Source organism: Alosa alosa, chromosome 10 (assembly GCF_017589495.1).
Source record: "Alosa alosa isolate M-15738 ecotype Scorff River chromosome 10, AALO_Geno_1.1, whole genome shotgun sequence".
Classification (NCBI taxonomy): Eukaryota; Metazoa; Chordata; class Actinopteri; order Clupeiformes; family Clupeidae; genus Alosa; species Alosa alosa.
In genome coordinates, this window is record NC_063198.1 from 23222961 (window position 1) to 23242288 (window position 19328).

The window sequence follows — 19328 nt, forward strand, 5'->3', positions numbered from 1 at the left end:
GATACCTGACACTTACGAGGGGTGGAGTTCGTGTCTATGGGCTACACATCGCTGCCCTTTAAATCTCCTGTCACCCCTCGAGTGGCCGCAGTCAACGGATTTTGTGGCGAGAGGGATTTCTAAATCGGACAAAATGCCAGCCAAGCCAGCCCCTATCAAGAAGGCGGCCAAGCCTAAGGAAAAGCCAGCAGAGCCAGAACCGGCACCCGCTGAGCCCGCACCAGCCGAGGCCCCTGCTGAAGCTCCCCCCGCAGAGGCTGCTCCCGCTGAAGCAGCTCCTCCAGCTGAAGGTAGTGTTCGGTGTAGCGCGCCTCAGGGGATATCCAGCGACCTTTTTCAAATAACTACCGAACGGCGCCACATTTTCAGTCAAAGGGAAAAAATAATCAATTCCCTGTAGATAACTCCATATCCAGTATGGCATATGGACTCGACAGTCTTTTTGTTTAAATAATTAACATCTTTCAAAGGATATGCATCCAGTTCCCAACTTAAGTAAAGAAGCAGCTGAAGACACCTATCATACATCTGAAGTATTCCACTTCCAACAGAAACCTCCTCTTTTTATAACCGGCATGGTCGCTACCTACCACAACACATCTTTTACGCATAGAGAAGGCTTTTGGCACCATTGCAAAAGCCATGAAGTTTGGTCGGTAAACCGGTGCTGCACAAGTGCGGTGGCACTGAACTTTTTACTTCTGCGTGAATGAATGCGCCTGTGTTTCACTGTACTCTGAGACACTGACCGACACTAATTCGAGCCGTGTTCTATCACTGTCTCTCTAAATCTACCAGAAATAAGACGACTTTCCATTGCGCACCCTGCTTTTTACTGATCGTGTCTCATGCAATGTTGCCTTTTAATCATCTAGGCCTACAGCATTATCCCCAATGCTTCGGTTGACCCTAGCATGTTACCATCGTTAAGGCTTTTACTGACCGGCTTTCAGAAAATAATATCGCCATATTGTAGTATAATGTGTACTGCACTCTGGGAACAACCCAGTTTCATTCATTTGATGCATAATTATTGCTTGCACCTACGAAGCTGACGCGAATACTGACTGCGCTTGGTTGAGCCAGACATAAAAATGTCTAGCACGTTCTCTGGTTCCAGGTGTCCAGCTCATTAGATCCTCTAATGCTGTCACACTAACCCTGCCTCGCCTCGTCAGGACTAACCCCCTTCTGTATAACGTCTAACGCCAGCCGCAGCAGACGAGGAAGCCCCTGCTCCCGCTCCTGAAGCGCCTGCAGAAGCGCCGGCCGCACCCGCGGCCGAGGGTAACAAAATTGACTCACCACTAATGACTTACTAGCCTACTAGGGCTGCTATCGATTCATGATTAGTTCGTTGTTGTTTACGACTAGTACACTAAATGAACCACCAACGTTTTTGGTCATTGGTTTATGCGGGTTTGTGTAAGTTTTAACACTGAGAAACACTGATCAACATTTTTCATCATTACTGATATGTTTAGCCTGACATAGCAATACTCAATTCGGGCTGGCTTCCAGGCTAAACAACTAGGCTAATCATCAATTATTCCCATACAATACTCAACATATTAATCCACTGTGGAAATATTAGTTAGTTGCAGCCTTATTTAAAACTATCACATTCAGCTTGTACTAGTGAGACACATAGGCTCTAACCATTATGCTCTAACCATTATGCTTATATATGTGATTTGCCAATTGCTTTCTAACAATGCCTTACCAAAACCACTTGCCATTTCTAATAGGCTATTACAGCTTTTCGCATTTACAAAAACACAGTATTTTCCCTGGCTTAACCTATGCCTATGCAGTCTTCTGTAGGCCAACTCTTCAATAATGTCTTTTGCAGCTGCAATTATTGGCTTGCTTTATGCTTTATACCTAACCCTGTTAACCTTTAACACTAGCCTCTCCCGCAGCCGAGGAAGCTCCTGCCTATTGCAACAGTCCAGTTTCTATTGCTACTACCATTCTATAGTGTAACAATATGGAAGGGCATAAGTCACAGCAGTAGGCCTACTGATAGCGCAACACAATCCTTTATTGCTTAAGATGCCCCTAGCCTGTTGCATGGTAAAATTGCCCAACTGTAGCCTATTTGTCTAACAGCAGCTCTTAAAAACTCACAGTGCGGCCTCTGACTTAACCTGTTCAGTCTGATGTTGGCCTCATGGTCATTTCTTTTGCAGCTGCAGTTCTTGGCTTCTTGCCTTACCTGCTTTTTGAGCCTAACCTTGATAACCTTTAACACTAGCCGCCCCTGCAGCCGAAGAGGCCCCTGCTGCCGCTCCTGAAGCACCCGCTGAAGCGCCTGCTGACGCGCCGGCCGAGGGTAACAGAGAAGTCTCAGCACTAATGACATACTACAACTCACTGTTTCTATCAGTCACCTGTACAGTTCAAATATCCAAGGATAAACAGCATAATTACTGGCAACACAATAAGCACTCTCTCACTACTGTTAATGCAACAGTTCTCTTGGGTATAGTCTCAAAAGGATATAACAGTACAGCAGCATGACTAATGGTAATGGACCTACTTCAACTGCTCACCATGTCTAACATTCCTGCCCTGCTGTAGCTCTTGATTATATGACACCATATCTAGATCTTCTGCGCTCTCCTGCAATTTGTGCCCTTCACTAATGCCACCCGTTTAACACCAGCTGCTCCAGCTGCCGAGGAGGCCGCCGCGCCTGCTGCGCCAGAGGCACCTGCCGAGGGTAAACTCACCTGGATCAGTTTCTGTCCTCATCACCTGTGATGATCGTCCAAACTGTTTCAAACCAACAGCAAAGTCAGCGGTGTTCACTTGAACTACACTTGATAAAGATCCTGTCCAATTGCAGCTAGTTGTACTATTCCAAAAACATGGACAGATTCCATGATGTAAAAGCTTGGCAAACTCTACTGTTTGATGTGTATTGGGCCAAATAAGTATACCTCTAGTTCAATTTGTTGGCACTGCTAAAATGAGCAACACCGACGACTTTGCTGAGGCCTATAAAATACAACCAACCGTTTTGGCCAGATTGCTTTATGGGTACAGCTAAATCTTCTATTCTGGTCGCAAAACTTTCTGCAGTAATACTTAGTAGCAAAGCAAAGCACTGCAAAGCCTAAATGACCATTCTACTCGTTATTAACTATTGCTGTTGTTAACATCTAATGCTAGCCGCCGCTCCAGCCGCTGAGGAAGCTGCTGCTGATGCTGCGCCCGCTGACGGTAACGACCACACGCCAACCTCACCTGGTTCCTGACTCCCTCTCTCACCAATTCTCCAGATCCACTCTTGATTCATGATACCACTAATAACAACTGCGCTAACTTCTTTTCCATAGCATAGTCAACAGCCACAATCATAATTTTATTTCATGGTACAATCAACATAGCTATGATCCTCCTATCTTCATTTCATGGTATATTCCACAGCCATGATGAACTTTCAGGATGAACTCAGGCATTGGCCACTGCTAATAACCACTGTCTAACATTTCAATACCAGCTGCCGCTGCTCCTGCTGAAGGAGAAGCTCCTGCCCCAGCTGAAGGAGAAGCTCCTGCTGAGGGTAAAGCACCATCACAGACCACACATGTGGACATCTGCACTAGGCTACCAGTCTTATTCTACTCTGACCTACTGACAACATAGTTTATAGTGCTTGCAGCTAAACTTCTCCGGTAGACAGAGGGTGGGTAACCGTGGCTTCAGAATGTAGAAGTCCTACCATATATTGATTTGGCACTTCACTCCATACCATAACCATAATTAACTCATCTACCTGGCTGAAAAGCTGTCCACATTAGAATCAGTTGGTTTAAAGAACACATTCAATGTTTGGCTAGAGATAGATGTGTTGTAGACATACAGTATATCCTCTCAAGACCAATATTGCGCCTGCCTCCACTAACTTTCACCACCCGCCTACTTGTGGAATCCAGGTGAAGCCGCCCCTGCTGAACCTGTTGAGGAAGTCAAGGCCCCCACACCACCTCCTCCCCCAGGTAACACATCCATCACACTTGTATGTCTGTCTGTCTTTCTGTCTTGAACTTGTTATGAGTGGTCCAATCTTTTGACCTCCTTTGACCTCATTAACAACCCAGATAATCAAATAACACTGTAGAAATACTGTATATAATGATTATTTATGTTGCACTGTGTATACTGTGTGTGTGTAGAATACTTGGGTAATATGTTGTAATATAGGTGTAATAAAAGCTTTTTTCGTTATCCATTCATCATACATTCATTGTGTGTGTATTTGGTGAGATTGTTGTCTTCTCTGCACCCTTGCCAGAGCCCACCAGTGAGCCCCTTGAGCTGGGTGTGGAGGATGTCACCGACACCACGGTCATCATCAGCTGGAGACCTCCCGCCACCGTTGGAAAGGACGGTCTGGACGGTTACACCATTGAGATCGCCAAGGAAGGAAGTAAGTCCACATCGTACCACCATACCCACCCCCAGGCACGTCCAGTTCACAGTTAAGAGTGTTGAATGGTGCGTTGGAGACAGAAGTAAACAGGCCAACTCAGAGTCGAGATTACCAGGTCCTATTAGGAAAAAGTACTCTGGAACGCTACTCAAAGTCAGAGTTCCTACTAGTACACTATTCGTAAACGACCTCTGACTTTAGAGTTGTCTGGAACACAGCATATGGTTGAGTCTGCAAGAGCAAGGCATTAGACGTTCATGCATTTGGATTATTTTGAATGTTACAGACATGTTCATATTATATGAGTCCTTTCTAAAGAGACAATTTGGCAGGCAGCCATCTATCTAGTTCTTCACACATTTGAACAAGATTGACCAAAGCAAACACAGCAGTTACCAGAATGCTCAGTGACTGAATGAAATTCACCAAAAGCACAGTCTCACTGGTGACTGTAAGCAGTATTGAGAGACCTCAGCAGCTACTTAACAAAGTGATAGGTTTCAGCATGGCCCAGCATAGTTCGCATGATCTGATTTCGGAGTGTATGCTCAACCTTAGCTACTGCCAGCCCAAACGTTTAACAAGGACAGGTTCTTGCTCCTGCTTCCAATGATGTCCTCATCTTTAAATACCGCCACACGATACCAGCGTTGGTCCCTAATTTAAACACAGGGAATTGTAAATTACGCTTTTATTGACTGGTCAAGTCTATCAGTGGCAGCTGTTCCCCATGCGTCACCCGTAGATTTATCCTCCATCTATTTATGTCCCTATAAGGTTACAAGGGTTTCAGCCTGGGCCTCAGACGAGTGTCCAGTTTTCTCTGGGCCAAGAAGAAATGCTGTAGAAAGGAACATATGCTTATCTCAAGTTACTTGATTAACTCTGCATCAATCCTGGCGGGATGGACAGGAAAACTTTTATGTAGTCACTCCGTCAGCAATCATCAGCCCTGACGCATTTTCTTCTGTCCTGTTCCCATAGAGAAACCCAACTCTATCAGTTTTTTTCTTCATTTTGATTATCAACATGAACTAAACTCATCCAAAGGCTTTACTTCTGATATAACTAAATGTTGTTATTTAAACGTCTTTAGTAAACATTTACATTACTAATTCAAATGTGTGTTTATCTAAAGTATCTTAAGTTATCCATATGAGTTTTTATCAGTATTCGGGCTCCTTGGCTGGGGTCAGCCATGATGGTGTTAGCACCTGTCTTAGCCAGTGTAGATACAGGAACACTTATGCTAATTGTGGTAGAGTGGTGGAACAGCAAAATATAACAATGTAAAATACTTTAACAAGGGATGTGAAGGGATTTTAAATTCTCTTCAATGTCATTAATTACTGTTTAATGAAAGTCTGTTGCTGTGATATTATCATAATAATAATAAAAGGTATGTTCATGCTAAGTGTTAATTAATAGTGCATAGATGAGTTAATATATGTTTCTATTTGAGTACCATGACTGTGCTGAAGACTTTATAAACTGAAAACTCAGACAGTCATGACTTTGGCTGTAATCCACTGTGTTGTTGTTGTTGGGCCTTGCTAGGTGTAAAGGTCCAGGCATTCTGCTAAACTTGTGTCATCCCCGCCCCAGCTGACGATTGGAAGGCCGCAAACGAAGAGCTCACCATCTCCTGCCGCTATGTCATCAAGAACCAGACCACCGGCGACCGCCTGAACATCCGCGTTGTCGCCATGAACCCCGGCGGCCGCAGCCCCCCCGCTGCCCTCCCCGAATCGGTCCTGGTGAAGGAGGTCGGTGGTAAGTCATGACGTCACGTCGCCACCACACACTCACGGTCGCACTCACAGTCAGGAAACCAATGACCGGCTTAAAGCGCCCGGCTGGTCACTAGGCAAATGGTCACTGGCAACCTTGGCCTCCTGATCCTGACCGTATCTCCATGCTGCACCTCTGTGTTCACTGCAGGGCCTCTTGTACACTGCACACTGCTTACAAGGCCCTGTACACAACAGCCCCTGCCTACTGCTGGCATTCATGCCTACTGTAGAAATAGCCCCCCTGCTTAAGATCAGAGGCCGCCAGGAACGGCTCAGATGTCCCCTGGCCTCAGATGTCCCACGTCTCTGGTCTTCCCCTGGGCAAGGACTGGGTCCCCATGACAGGAGCCAGCGGAGAGAGCTTCTCCTTTACCGCTGTCCCTGCCAAGCTGACAGACAGGTAAATCGACCTGACACCCCTCTGGCCCGGTGTTCAGTTGTAGCGAGGTGTTCCCTTTCAGGCATGCAGGTCCTCACTGGAGTGAACGCCAGGGCCAAATGTGGAATATCTGTCTGCAGCGTTGAAACAGGGCCCAAAGAGATCACATCGTCAAGATGTATTGCCTGGATAATATTGGATGACTGAGGAAAATGGCATGTGTCATGTTCCAGTTATAAACCCCCCCAAAAGTGACATTTTCAATATGAACTTGGTGATTGTTTGCACTAATTTAAGTTGCAAAACTACAGCAGCCATATATGTCAATGACAGCACACTTTAGTTGTTCAGTAACATCATCTGTGTTTCAAAAAAGGTCGCCTTTTAAACCTCTAAATCTCTTGACTGCAACATCTACTTCAACACTAAATGCTGGCTTTAAAAATGAATGATTTCAAATGTAGGTGGCCTTTGTGAGACTGACCTGTGAAGCAGACAAACCAATTGATTATCACGGTGGAACTCAGAGGATTCTATTACCAGTTGTTGCATAGATGCCATGTTAATTCATGCACTGTGTTTCACATCTTGACGTCAATGAGGATCTAAAGAAAGAATTAGATGGGATGAAATGTGATGGAAAGTTCATAGGAGTGTAACTTGAGTCCAATCGACCAAATTGAATGGGAGGCAGTGGTGCAGGAAACTTCTCCAACTCAACTCTCCAGAAACGGTGTATGTCTACATGCAAGGAGGCCTCTTATGAAAAATTCCTCACAGGATAACAGCAGTCTGACACATAAATCCTTGGAAAATCGCTGGGAAGCACTATCTATTAACACGGATTGCATTGTGGACTTTTAGCATGGCTTCTGAGGCACTGGTAAAATCCAGCGCTGGAGCGGTGTCAAGCTGGCCTCTCAGCGAGCGATGGTGACAAGTGTGAATGGCTGGGGGCGGAGGGGGGAAATTCCCGTGTGTTCACGCAGTGCACCAGGGGCCCCAAAGGGACAATCTCGGGTTTCCCCCCGAGCCCCCAGCACCTTCCATGCACCACTCTGTTTGTCTAAAAACATACCGCGGATTTCTGCCCGGCTCTTCATCTCTGGACGCTGCGGCTCTCGTCCTCCGCGTGGAGTCATGCCAGGTCACCCGGACAGCAGCTGAGCCCTGGGTCGGGCCGGAGCTTGGCCGGATGTAGCTCGGATGCGACATGGAGGTGGCTCGCTGCTGTTCAAAACAAAAAAGGGCTGCTTAGAAACTCAGAAACCTTTGGTGTTTCTTGGGCTGTGGTCATGTTGGAAGAAATCTTTAATGTCCTGATGTGCCACCCTCTGAAGGAATTAGATTTTTTTGTGAAACTACTTTAAGGGTGTTTGATTGGCCTTCAATCTACCGGTTGACAAAAAAACAGGACTCCCTGTGAGAAAATGAATTTATTCAGAGACTGCACACCCTCTCAGAATAAACTCCGAAACTCCTCTAGGAGGACGACGATGTTCATGATGTACAACGGCTGCAGTTATAATTGTTGCTTATCTGAAGCCAACTGTAATCTCGTTTCCATGGAAGTGGAAATTGAATTGAATCCTTTAGAGGGGCTGTCAAATTAGTGCTCCACAGTCTGCACTTTCAGAGTGTTGTCTTTCTTAATGCCTGATACAGCTGGATAAAATAACTTTCCATGAAAGGGACACCATTTGTTATATGTGTTTTTAAGCGGTTATTATTGTAATTAGTCACCCATTGAGAGTTTGTCAAGTGATAATTCAGTTGATCACTCTTAACCCCTCTGAACCCAGTCAATCTTTCTGTCCCTCTTCACTTCCATGGCCAGCTGCTGGTGTGTGTGTGTGTGTGTGTGTGTGTGTGTGTGTGTGTGGGTGGGGTAGAGATACAGATAGAGATATACAGCATGCCTCATTCCTCATGAAATGTAGTAACCCAAGATCTCCATCATATGCTACTAGTTGGAGTGGTGGTGGTTGTGTGTGTGTGTGTGTGTGTGTGTGTCAGATACAGTGTGGCTATTTCGGGCTCCAGTATGGCCATGCCATGCCCAGCAGGTGTGCTCCCTTCAGGCACATTGGTGGGAATACTGCAGAGCGTGTGTGCAGAGTATGTGAACACTCATTTGAAGAGGTGAATTATGGCACTCGACATAACTTTGATGTTCATAGACTACTCCTTTAATCCCCAAATACCACAGAAGCCTCATGTTGGATTATCACAGAAATTCTCTACTCTGTGGAACAACTTTGCCCTTGCTAGCACAGCTTGGGTTAGCTGTACTTGGGTGGTCCTAGTGGTTTTCCATACAGTATTAAGGTCAAGCTGAGGACCTGTTAAGTGGAGGGTGGAATTACCAGCCTGATGTGACGGCCGTGGTCACTGTGCGTGCACAGAGTGTTTGGATCATACGATAGCTCACTATCAAGTCAAGTGTAAAAAGTTGTTGGGACACTTGGGGGTAATGGTGCAGTTCACCTGATATGCTGGTGTTTCTTATTCTCTCGTTAACCTAAATAATTCCACAAACAGCCAAACACTTGCCATTTATGTCTCTTTCCAGTATTACCAGATATGTAGCTGACATTAACGCTGCTATCAGTATAAGTATAAGTATAGTATAAGTATATATACTCTTTTGATCCCGTGAGGGAAATTTGGTCTCTGCATTTATCCCAATCCATGAATTAGTGAAACACACAGCACACAGTGTACACACAGTGAGGTGAAGCACACACTAATCCCGGCGCAGTGAGCTGCCTGCATCAACAGCGGCGCTCGGGGAGCAGTGAGGGGTTAGGTGCCTTGCTCAAGGGCACTTCAGCCGTGTGCCTACTGGTCGGGGTTCGAACCCTCCGGTTACAGGTCCGAAGTGCTAACCAGTAGGCCATCAGCTGTATAGTTTCAATATCTTGCTTGGATTTGCACACTTATTCATTCAGGCTCCTCAGACCTTTAGTATCGCAAAGTGATTGGCGTGAACTGTAACGCACAGATGATGAGATGGCTCTTTGTCCCCGCAGAGCGTCCCAAGATTCGCCTGCCCCGTTTCCTGAGGCAGAGGTACGTGAAGGGCGTCGGCGACAAGATCAACATCGTCATCCCCTTCGTTGTACGTGAGCCTCTCCTGAGCACTCTCCCACAACACGTCTGAAGTGCCCATGAATATTAACACTGACTGCCATAATACTTTTAAGCGCACAATTCAAGTTTTTTTTTTTTTAAAACTCAATAACCACGGTAGCATTTTATGAAAATAAAAGAAACCAGATGTTCTTTCATCCATTTAATTTAATTCCTTTCATTCAATGTTATGATGTTCTTTCATTGATTTTTACTATAAGTGTATTTGTGTACTAGTGTACTTGAACTTTCTTTCTTGTGTACTAGTGTACTTGAACTTTCATCCTTTTGCCTTGGCAATTTCTTAATATCTTGTTTTATTACCTCTAGCCTGTCATGACATTTAGTAGTTATCGCTGTAATACAGCTCAGTTGATTTACTACAGTAGAGTATCAACAGTCATTCTTTTAGCTCAGGAGTTTTGAGTCAGAAACAATGTAGAGTCAGCTGCTGTCTGGCGAGACTTTCCTAAGAGCCAATGTCCCCCATGCAGGGCAAACCTGCACCTGCTGTGAGCTGGACCAAGGACGGCGAGCCTCTGGACACTAAGAGAGTGAATGTGCGTAACAGCGACCGCGACAGCATCTTCTTCATCCGTCAGTCGGAGAGGGATGACTCTGGCACCTATGAGATGACGGTGAAGGTGGAGAGCTTTGAGGACAAGGCCTCCTTCATCCTCCAGATCTGTGGTGAGTCAGTTACACACAAACTCTAACTTTCCTATTTTGGACTTCCCTATTTTCACACTACCTGTCCTCTACTTCCATAAGGGTTCAAACTTAAAATATGAAAGAAATGTAAAAAAGGTTTCGTTTATAGTCAGGTTTTAATATGTGTATTTGTATGTATTATTATATTAATATGTTTTATGTATTATTTTAAATTAAATGTATTATATTATTGTGGCCACATTTTACTTGGATAGTCTCTCATAGACTACAGATTATCTACAGATTATAAACAAACTATCTGTCCAAGTTCGGTAACTACGATTCATGGTTAAAGGTTAGGAGTTGGGTTTGATTTAGGTGATGCTCAGTGAACAACTGAACCAGAAGAAAGCTACTGAATTAAGTGTGAAATAAAGAGTCAAATTAAAACTAACTAGGACACAAACTGAATCAACATGTCAGTGCACAGTGGGGGAAAACGCATATGATGTAACTGGCCCACAGAGTTGCCTGGCCCTCCTGCCAGTGTGAAGATCGCAGACACATGGGGCTTCAATGTCGCCCTGGAATGGACCGAGCCCAAGGATAACGGCAACACAACCATCACCGGCTACACCATCCAGAAGGCTGACCAAAAGACAGGGGTGAGAGACCTCACATGGTTCACTTGTAGACAGGAGGCCTGTAGTCTATTCCTACAAGTGCATATTATAACCCATGCAGAGACTGTGTTATAGCCTTTAAACCATGCTTAACTGAATGCACACCAGTATCATTTTGTTTTTGTTTTTCAGCATTTCCATTTTTTTCCTATATTATGCAATTCAGTTTGAGTCAGTTCAGGTCAGGGTGTCCTCTTAATTGAGTAGGGCTATTCTTTAAGGGAACATCAGGCAACGTTTTCGAAGCAGGATCAGTTTACATCCTGCATCCACAGCACAGAGGCAGGCTAACGAAATGCTAGCAATTGTTGCAAACGTGTGTATAATGGCAGAGCCGGCTAAAAGGTAGCGATAACCCATTGACCGAAAATGCAAAGAAAAGGAAAAGAGCTTCAGACCGAGCGAGGGGGAGTTTTGTAGAGAAAAAGCATCAGGCTTGCCTGGTGTCACTTTAAGTGTGCAGAACAGATCATAGTGTGCCTTCAAAACCAGCATTCCAGTCAGATCTGACTGGAATGGCTATGGTCCAGTTCAGGCTCAGATTCTTTCCAGGGTCAGTTTGTTTGGAATGCAAGGCATATCTGTTACAGTGAGCAGCACTGGTCTCTCACTTCAGACAGTGCCCTCAGCGATGGGTTTTCGTGATGAAGGGGCAGATCACACTGTTGACAGGGGTGCGTCCTTGTGGCCAATGCTGTTGTGTTCTCCACGCCCAGATCGTGTCAGGGAGCTTTTAGACACAGCAGCTGTGTTTGGAAACGGATGCTGCCAGGCCCATGCCAGATATTCATGTAGCTTGTGCTTTTATCTAACACAGCTTAATCTTCAGATTTACAGAACACATTCTCATGTGTGTGTGTGTGTGTGTGTGTGTGTGTGTGTGTGTGTGTGTGTGTGTGTGTGTGTGTGTGTGTGTGTGTGTGTGTGTGTGCACTCTGGGTGCCCAACATATGAGCAGGGTGTCATTAGCACCTTGCTCTACTAGTTGTTCTAATGGATGAAATCATTGCTCACTCTAGCACTTGTTATGTGGACTAGAATTAGTGCTTTGTGCTCACTTCCACAGGTCGCCTAGCTAACTCATCTGCCAAATACATGGACATTGATATAATGTAAATATACTAGCTGGGCTCCAGAAATGCCACTCCATCACACTGTTCTCTCCAGGGCCGTATTATCACAGTGACTGGCGTACAGGTTATTAGTCACCTAATCCTGTGTGTGTGTGTGTGTGTGTGTGTGTGTGTGTGTGTGTGTGTGTGTGTGTGTGTGTGTGTGTGTGTGTGTGTGTGTGTGTGTGTGTGTGTGTGTGTGTGTGCATGTGTGTGTGTGTGTGTGTGTGTGTGTGTGTGTGTGTGTGTGTGTGTGTGTGTGTGTGTGTGTGTGTGTGTGTGTGTGTGTGTGTGTGTGTGTTGGCAGGATTGGTACACAGTGGTTGAGCACTACCACAGGATGAATGCCACCATCTCCGACCTCATTATGGGCAACTCCTACAAGTTCCGCGTCTACGCTGAGAACAAGTGTGGCAGGAGCGAGGAGGCCACCTGCACCAAGGACGCCGCCAAGATCCTGAAGACAGGTGAGACTCTGGTTCCGCGCTCGCTTTCCGAGGGCTCCCAGAGTCTCCCGGGAGATGATGGGGCGCAGGTCCAAAACAATAACAAAAACAATTCCCAGCCAGCCAAAAACAATTCCCAGCCGGGAAAAGTTTTGAAAAATAAGAAAAAGACCAGTAAGACAGATTCTTTGTCATTTTATAACTTATATACTTCATACATTTTACAAGTTGAATCTCTGAAACTGCAGTTCGTCCCCTAAGAATTATAGGGTTCTATCTACGTTCTGAGTAGTTCTGAGATATTGAGCTTCAAAGTCTTTGAATTCCATAGAGTTATACTGATAAACGGAACAAACTTCTTTAGATATAGTCCAAAAATGTATACAACTACAAGAAACACTTCACCTCACCTTATTAAAGTGTCACAGAATAAGAATATGTCAATAACTCAATTTTGACAAAAATGTCAGGTAGAACCTTATAATTCTAAGAGGACGAGTTCAATGCATAAACATGCATGTCAGCAGACAGAAATTCATCTATTCGTTAATTTGTTCATTTGTTCAATCCGTCATTCATTTGATACACAGTCAATTAATTGTTTGTAATCTTAAGAGTAGAATATGCATGGAATGTAAAAGTTCCTTCCTTTGTCACATTGGTGAAAATAAGCCTGCTTGGAGATTTGCTCTGTGATGGCTGATCTTGCTGTGGATATAAGTCCACCGTCCCAGTCTGTGTGAATGCGTGTCCCCCTCACGCTCTCACGTGAGTTTCTCTGCTTTTCTGCTCTCGCTTTGCAGGAATCGATTACAAGCCTCCCACATACAAGGAGCACGACTTCAGCGAGGCTCCCAAGTTCACCACCGAAATGCCCAACCGCAGCACCACTGTGGGATACACCGCCAAGCTCCTGTGCTCTGTCAGAGGCTGCCCTAAGGTAACCATAACAACCGTCCGCACGCACAGGTGGATTCTGGGATAGGTGCTGGCCATGACTGAGCCACACCAGACTCAGGATCAAACTCAATCACCACAATAAAATAATCTCATGTTGATCTCAGTTAAGATGGACAGACACTGTGGGATTTCTGTCAGTCACATATGTTTCATGTTTCAATTGGTAGTGGTTGCTGTGGTAACACTATACATTCTAACTCCTCACACGACGAGACAGTTGACGAAAATTTCTGACATGCCAGAAATCTTTATTTATTTTGTACTGCGTTGTGGCAAGACACAGATAGATAGACTTTATTAGACTTTATTGCCACACAACAATGTCGATGGTACATGTAATTGTTTACAGAATATAGGCTAGGTCAAGCCAAAAAGGGAGAAAAGAAAATAAAAAAATAAACAATAAAATAATGTTAAATAAATACTAAACATAATCAACAATCAGACAGAATGAACAGGAACTATATGCTCAGAATGCTTTTGAAGAAAATAAAACAGCTGGAGAAGGTATAGAATGTTGAAAAGGGAAGTCTTGGCTTGACCTCCATAAGTACAGAATCCCACCCTAGCTCCTAGTGAAGAGATGGGACAGTGACATGCCCATTCTCCAAACCGCTGGGCCAGAGGCAAAGAGGGTGAGATGGGGGCAGATGGATCTGGGTCCCTGTTAGTAGTGGCTTAGGCCTGTCTTTGGGGTCAAGAACCTTTGGAGAATGGGTGTGAGAGGCTGACAGTGGGGAGATGTTCTCTGACGTTCTCCAGGGCCTGTGCCTCAAGAATCTGGCACCTGGGCGGGGGGCAGGGGGTGTTGAAAGACCGCCCTGGGGTCACATGACTGGCATTCCTGCCCCCCAGGAACTGGAGAGGGGTTTATGGGGCCGACAGGGGGCAGCGGGACCTTTAGCACCCTGCCTTTGGAACCCCTGTGTGAGGGTGTGCATAACAGCGATCTCTTTGCCCCCTGCGTGGGAAATAACTTTGGTTACTACGTCTTACGCACATAACATGTCTTCTTGCATGCCATGTCCTCCCCCGTTCCTCGGACTTGATGGATAGACACACTCTCGAAATGTTGTACATTGAAGAAACTTCGTTATAGCTTTTCTCTGCAAAAATCTTACTACAATGATCTGATAGTTTCTTTTGTCTGTATCATTTATAATGGATAGTGGAGAGGTAGTTTAGAGCTAGGTACCAATTATTTTCAACAGACTCCTCCATCCAAAGAACCTCCAGTACAGTACACAAATACTTTTTACAGCACAGTACAAATATACAGCACAGCACTTCACTTTACCAGTTCAAGTTGATTGTGATTGTGATTGATTATTGATGATTGGAGGGTCTATTATTGCTAAACATTAGACATGTCCCCAGGCCTGTCCAACCTGCGATTATGAAAAGCCAGATGATTATCAGCGGTAGCTCCAGGACTGTTGAAATGACCATTAAACGTTTTTTCCTCCTCAGCCTCAGATTGTCTGGATGAAGAACCAGATGATCATCGGCGAAGACCCCAAGTTCCGTCAGATCAACAACCAGGGAATCGTCTCTCTGGAGATCCGCAAGCCTGGCAGCTTCGACGGTGGTGTTTACGCCTGCCGCGCCAAGAATGCCCTCGGAGAGGTCACCATCACCTGCAAGCTGGAGGTCAAACGTAGGTCATCCGTCCAAATGGACACAAACACACACACACACACACACAAATGTACCCACACTGTCTGTTGTCTCCCTACAGCCTGTGGTTTGGCCACCTGTCTCTCTATGTCTATTAGGGGACTCTTGGCTCCATCAAAGCCTTGCTTGGCATTCGGACCCATTGTCCATTCACTACATCACATACTATAACATTGGGTGCTCGAAGCCTTTAGAGAGCTGTGTCCGATACCTTTCAATAAACTGTCTACACGGCTTGATATTAGATTGTTATCTCGCTGGAGAACGTCGTCTCGGTGTTGGGCCAGGGTCCGTGTGTGTGTGTGTGTGAATGTGAGTGTGTGAGTATGTGTGTGAGAATGAGTGAGTAACTATAAGTGAATGTTGTATTTGCGGTGTGTGTGTGTTTGAACACACTGCACTCATCTGATCATCATGTTATGCTCTCTCTCTCTCTCTCTCTCTCTCTCTCTCTCTCTCTCTCTCCTCCCTGTCTCTCTCTCTCTCTCTCTCTCTCTCTCTCTCTCTCTCCTGTCTCTCACACACACAGAGCCTGTGATTGTGGAGAAAGAGAAATAAGCGTCCACCCTCAGGCATGCAGGTAAGTGTGTGATCCAGACTCCCAGGGGAATCTTGTGCTGCGGCTTACAGCAGCTCCGCGTCAGCCCAGAGATGAGCCGCCCGTCTGGGCTGTTTAGAGCTCACATTAATCACTAGTCCAACGTGACTCACTTAGCGCCGCTTAGCAGTGGGCGTCTCGTTTCATTTACACCTCCATACATTTCCCATTTTCTCCTTATTATTTGTCCCATTTTCTTTAAACAAACAGTTCTAAGCGCACTCCCAATTGAATGCTGATTTAGATGCGAACGCTCTCCGCTGCAGTGCAGCCTGCATTGGGAAACGGAACACTAGTGCAGGTCTGCACACACAGGCTGGCTCCTTCCAAACGCAGGCCATAGAGGGCAAAGTCCCTTTTTGTCTATTTGGGTCTTGGGACCATCTGTCTTCCCCTAGGGCAGACCATACATGGGGGGTGCACTAAACTTGGCGCTGGTGGCCCCCACTGGAAGACTCCAGATGGTAGTGCCCATAAATTAAAGCGCCGTTGCCTCCTTAAGGGTCCACACGCTTCACTACACTACAGCATACATCAGGTTACCTCGACTCAGCAATAGCTACACCCCCCACCCTCAACACTACCCAACACCTCAAACAGCCTTGCACCGTACACACACACACACACACACACACACACACACACACACACACACACACATGTTTTAGATATTATGGTACTTTAAAGCAGAACTGCCATTGTGAGTTGTGAGGCAGAGGCTGTGGTGTGTAGCTGCGAGGTACCTGGAGATTCCTCTCCATAAAGGTCACTGTGACTGGTGCTTTTTTTTATTTTGGGACATGAGTTCAAGAGTATTGCTTCGAACACTTCCTCCAGTTTTCAGTGACGGTTGTTAAAAATATTTCAGGAGCATTGAGCATTGACACCTGTTCCCCACTCCCCCTCTCTGCACCCCCCCTCCCCCTCTTCTTCCTTCCACCCCCCTCTCTGCACACGCCCCCTCCAGAATTAGGAGCAGCGGGATCACAGACTTCAAGAAAGGTGAGGATCACTTCACCGCCCACCCTCAGCCCTCCTCTGAGCAAGAGTTGCTGTGTGTTTATGTGAAGGGAGTTGTGCTAATTTGTGTGTGTGTGTGTGTGTGTGAGGCAGGGGCTGTGGTATGTGTGTTGGTGTGTGTGTGTGTGTGTGTGTGTGTGTGTTTGTGTGTGTGTGTGCGTGCGTGCACATATTCTCTCCTACTCTCCTATTTATATCCCTGTCTCTTCTCTTTCCCCAGGATTATGAAAGTGTCTTACGATGAAACAACATGTACATATTCATAGATGGATCAAGTAGAAGGTGTGTGTGTGTGCGTGTGTGGACGTCTGGTGATCCGCACCTCAGAAAGTCCCGCAGCCCTTTTTTTTCATGGAAAAAGCAGCAACCAAAAGGAAGCGCATGTCCATCCCTCTCCACAATACCTTGACTCATAGCTAGCCTGTAGCGCACACACAGACCATGAACACAAAGGATCAGCTGTCTGTCCATTGGTTTCTATTTATTATCCCCCTATGGCTGTCCTTGAGCTTATACCACTGGTCATTTCCGCTCTCTGCTCCTGGGATGATTTTATTTTTGAAGGCTTGCAGGGGACAAAAGTCAACTTGTGAATGTTTGTTAATATGAATATTAAACCGTTGAACCCTAATGTATCTTTACTTTTTTGTTTGTTTGTTAGCTTTGTTATGTTTGGCTTGAACAGAAGGAACTTTAGAGTGATTCATCAACTTGATTAAAGTCAGTGCTGGCTGGAAGGCCAGGAAAGATGGGCTTATTTATTGTGTCCCTGTCATTTATGTACAGTGCAGTGCAGTAATGCAGTAATGTCTCGAGTGAGTGTGTGTGTGTGTGTGTGTGTGTGTGTGCAAGATAATGTGTGCGTGTCAGTGCGTCAAGGGGGCGATAGAGACACTATTAAGAGGTGTCTCTTTGGGAAGAAGGTCACTCGCACACTCGGCATTCTATGTGCTCTGGACCGCGGGCGCAAGCTGGACGAAGCTGGACGAAGCCTCTGGGCCAGCAGAATGCTGGGAACTCTCAGTGCGCTAGGCTCCTGTGTCATAAGCACAGCTTCCATGAGAGCCAGGCATAGTGACACATGCTCGTCATAACCACAGATATGGATAAGTATTAGTCGCACTGACACCAAAGCGCACACAAACCCTGGACAATAACGATCTCTCGGACGTCTGGACACAGGTCCACTGACCCGCTGCTACCGGAGGAGGTCTCAACAACCTAGCATGATGAGATTCTAAATTCTTTAAGCTTGTACTTGGGGTGGCAGATCTCTTTATCCCTCACGGATCAAGGTGTAGTAAAAACCCATAAACCCAAATGCACCATGGGTATAATCTCATCATAGATCACACTATATACAATTATGTCCTTGGTTACATTGGGTAAGCTATCAGCAATGCTGTCAAAGTGTTGTCATGTGTTGATATTAATTTAGGATTAGAGGCTCACTTGTCCGTGGGTAGGAAAAGGCACCGGCCTGTCCTGTAATTCTCTGTCTTAACAGAAGGTGGCAGCATATCCATAAGCAAAAGTAAGCCTCTTGGCATTTTTTCAGGCCAGCAGAGTTGATGATTGATCAGCACTGGTAGGCACTATTCCTCTAAACATAGATTACAGTCAGCACAATGGGACTGACTTGGAATCAGTTCTTATAGGCTGACACACTGCAGTGTGCATTGAGATCGCCCCCTGTTGTGCATTTCAGGAATGGCAGCAGATTCACTGTGCTACTGTGTAGCATTAATGCCCCCAGCTGGTTCACAGAGGTACTGAAGGCTAGATTAATGTGGATATGCTAATGTAATCACAGAAATTGAGGTGGGGGGTTGGAGTGGGGTTCAATATGACAACATGTCATCTAACATGAATGACAATGACCCACTCACACAACGTCATCGTGGAGTTTGTATCCGTATAACCCAGACTATGGTATTGGTGCTAGCGCCTGGCTGGAAGGAGACTATGTGCTATCATAGCTGGAAGCTTACTATTTTTGAATGACATGAATGACAATGACCCACTCACACAAAGCCATTGAGGAGTTTGTATCCATATACCAGACAGACTTAAATGGCAGGAAGCTTCCTATTTATACTTTGTTATTCAGGACTCGGGTACTCAGGTGGGATGCTTCGTTTGGAGACACTCTCCTGGGTGAATGAAGCACCATGTGAGGCAGACAGGTAGAATACAGGTAGCGACGTGAGCAGCATGGCTAACAGCACAACTCCCCACCTATCTCTCACTGCCCCACCGTTAATGGAGGATGACCACAGGGGCCCCGTAGAGCCCAGAGACTGAGAATGTGTGTCTGCAGAAGGCCTCGGCCGTCCACATCAGTGAGGGAGAGAGAGAGAGAGAGAGAGGCGTTAGGAAATGTCAATGCGAGCTCAGGGGATGAAGACTCCAGCAGACATGGATATTCATACAGGA

The 19328-nt window shown here is 45.7% G+C and overlaps 1 protein-coding gene across 4 annotated transcripts; it reads left to right on the forward strand.

Moving 5' to 3' along the window:
- Window positions 1-77: 77 nt before the first annotated feature.
- Window positions 78-17649, forward strand: mybphb (myosin binding protein Hb). Of its 4 annotated transcripts, XM_048255705.1 has the most exons (17): window positions 78-290; window positions 2258-2335; window positions 2669-2725; window positions 3178-3228; window positions 3509-3571; window positions 3945-4007; window positions 4304-4438; window positions 6047-6214; window positions 9646-9734; window positions 10240-10435; window positions 10922-11061; window positions 12499-12658; window positions 13441-13577; window positions 15068-15254; window positions 15804-15854; window positions 16840-16874; window positions 17113-17649. In XM_048255705.1, the coding sequence occupies exons 1-15, from the start codon at window positions 134-136 to the stop codon at window positions 15830-15832; spliced, it is 1710 nt and encodes a 569-aa protein (XP_048111662.1). In that variant the 5' UTR covers window positions 78-133; the 3' UTR covers window positions 15833-15854; window positions 16840-16874; window positions 17113-17649. The 4 variants fall into 4 exon arrangements, with proteins under 4 accessions (XP_048111662.1, XP_048111663.1, XP_048111664.1 ...); XM_048255706.1 differs by lacking the exon at window positions 2258-2335; XM_048255707.1 differs by lacking the exons at window positions 2258-2335; window positions 2669-2725.
- The last annotated feature ends 1679 nt before the right edge of the window (window positions 17650-19328 follow it).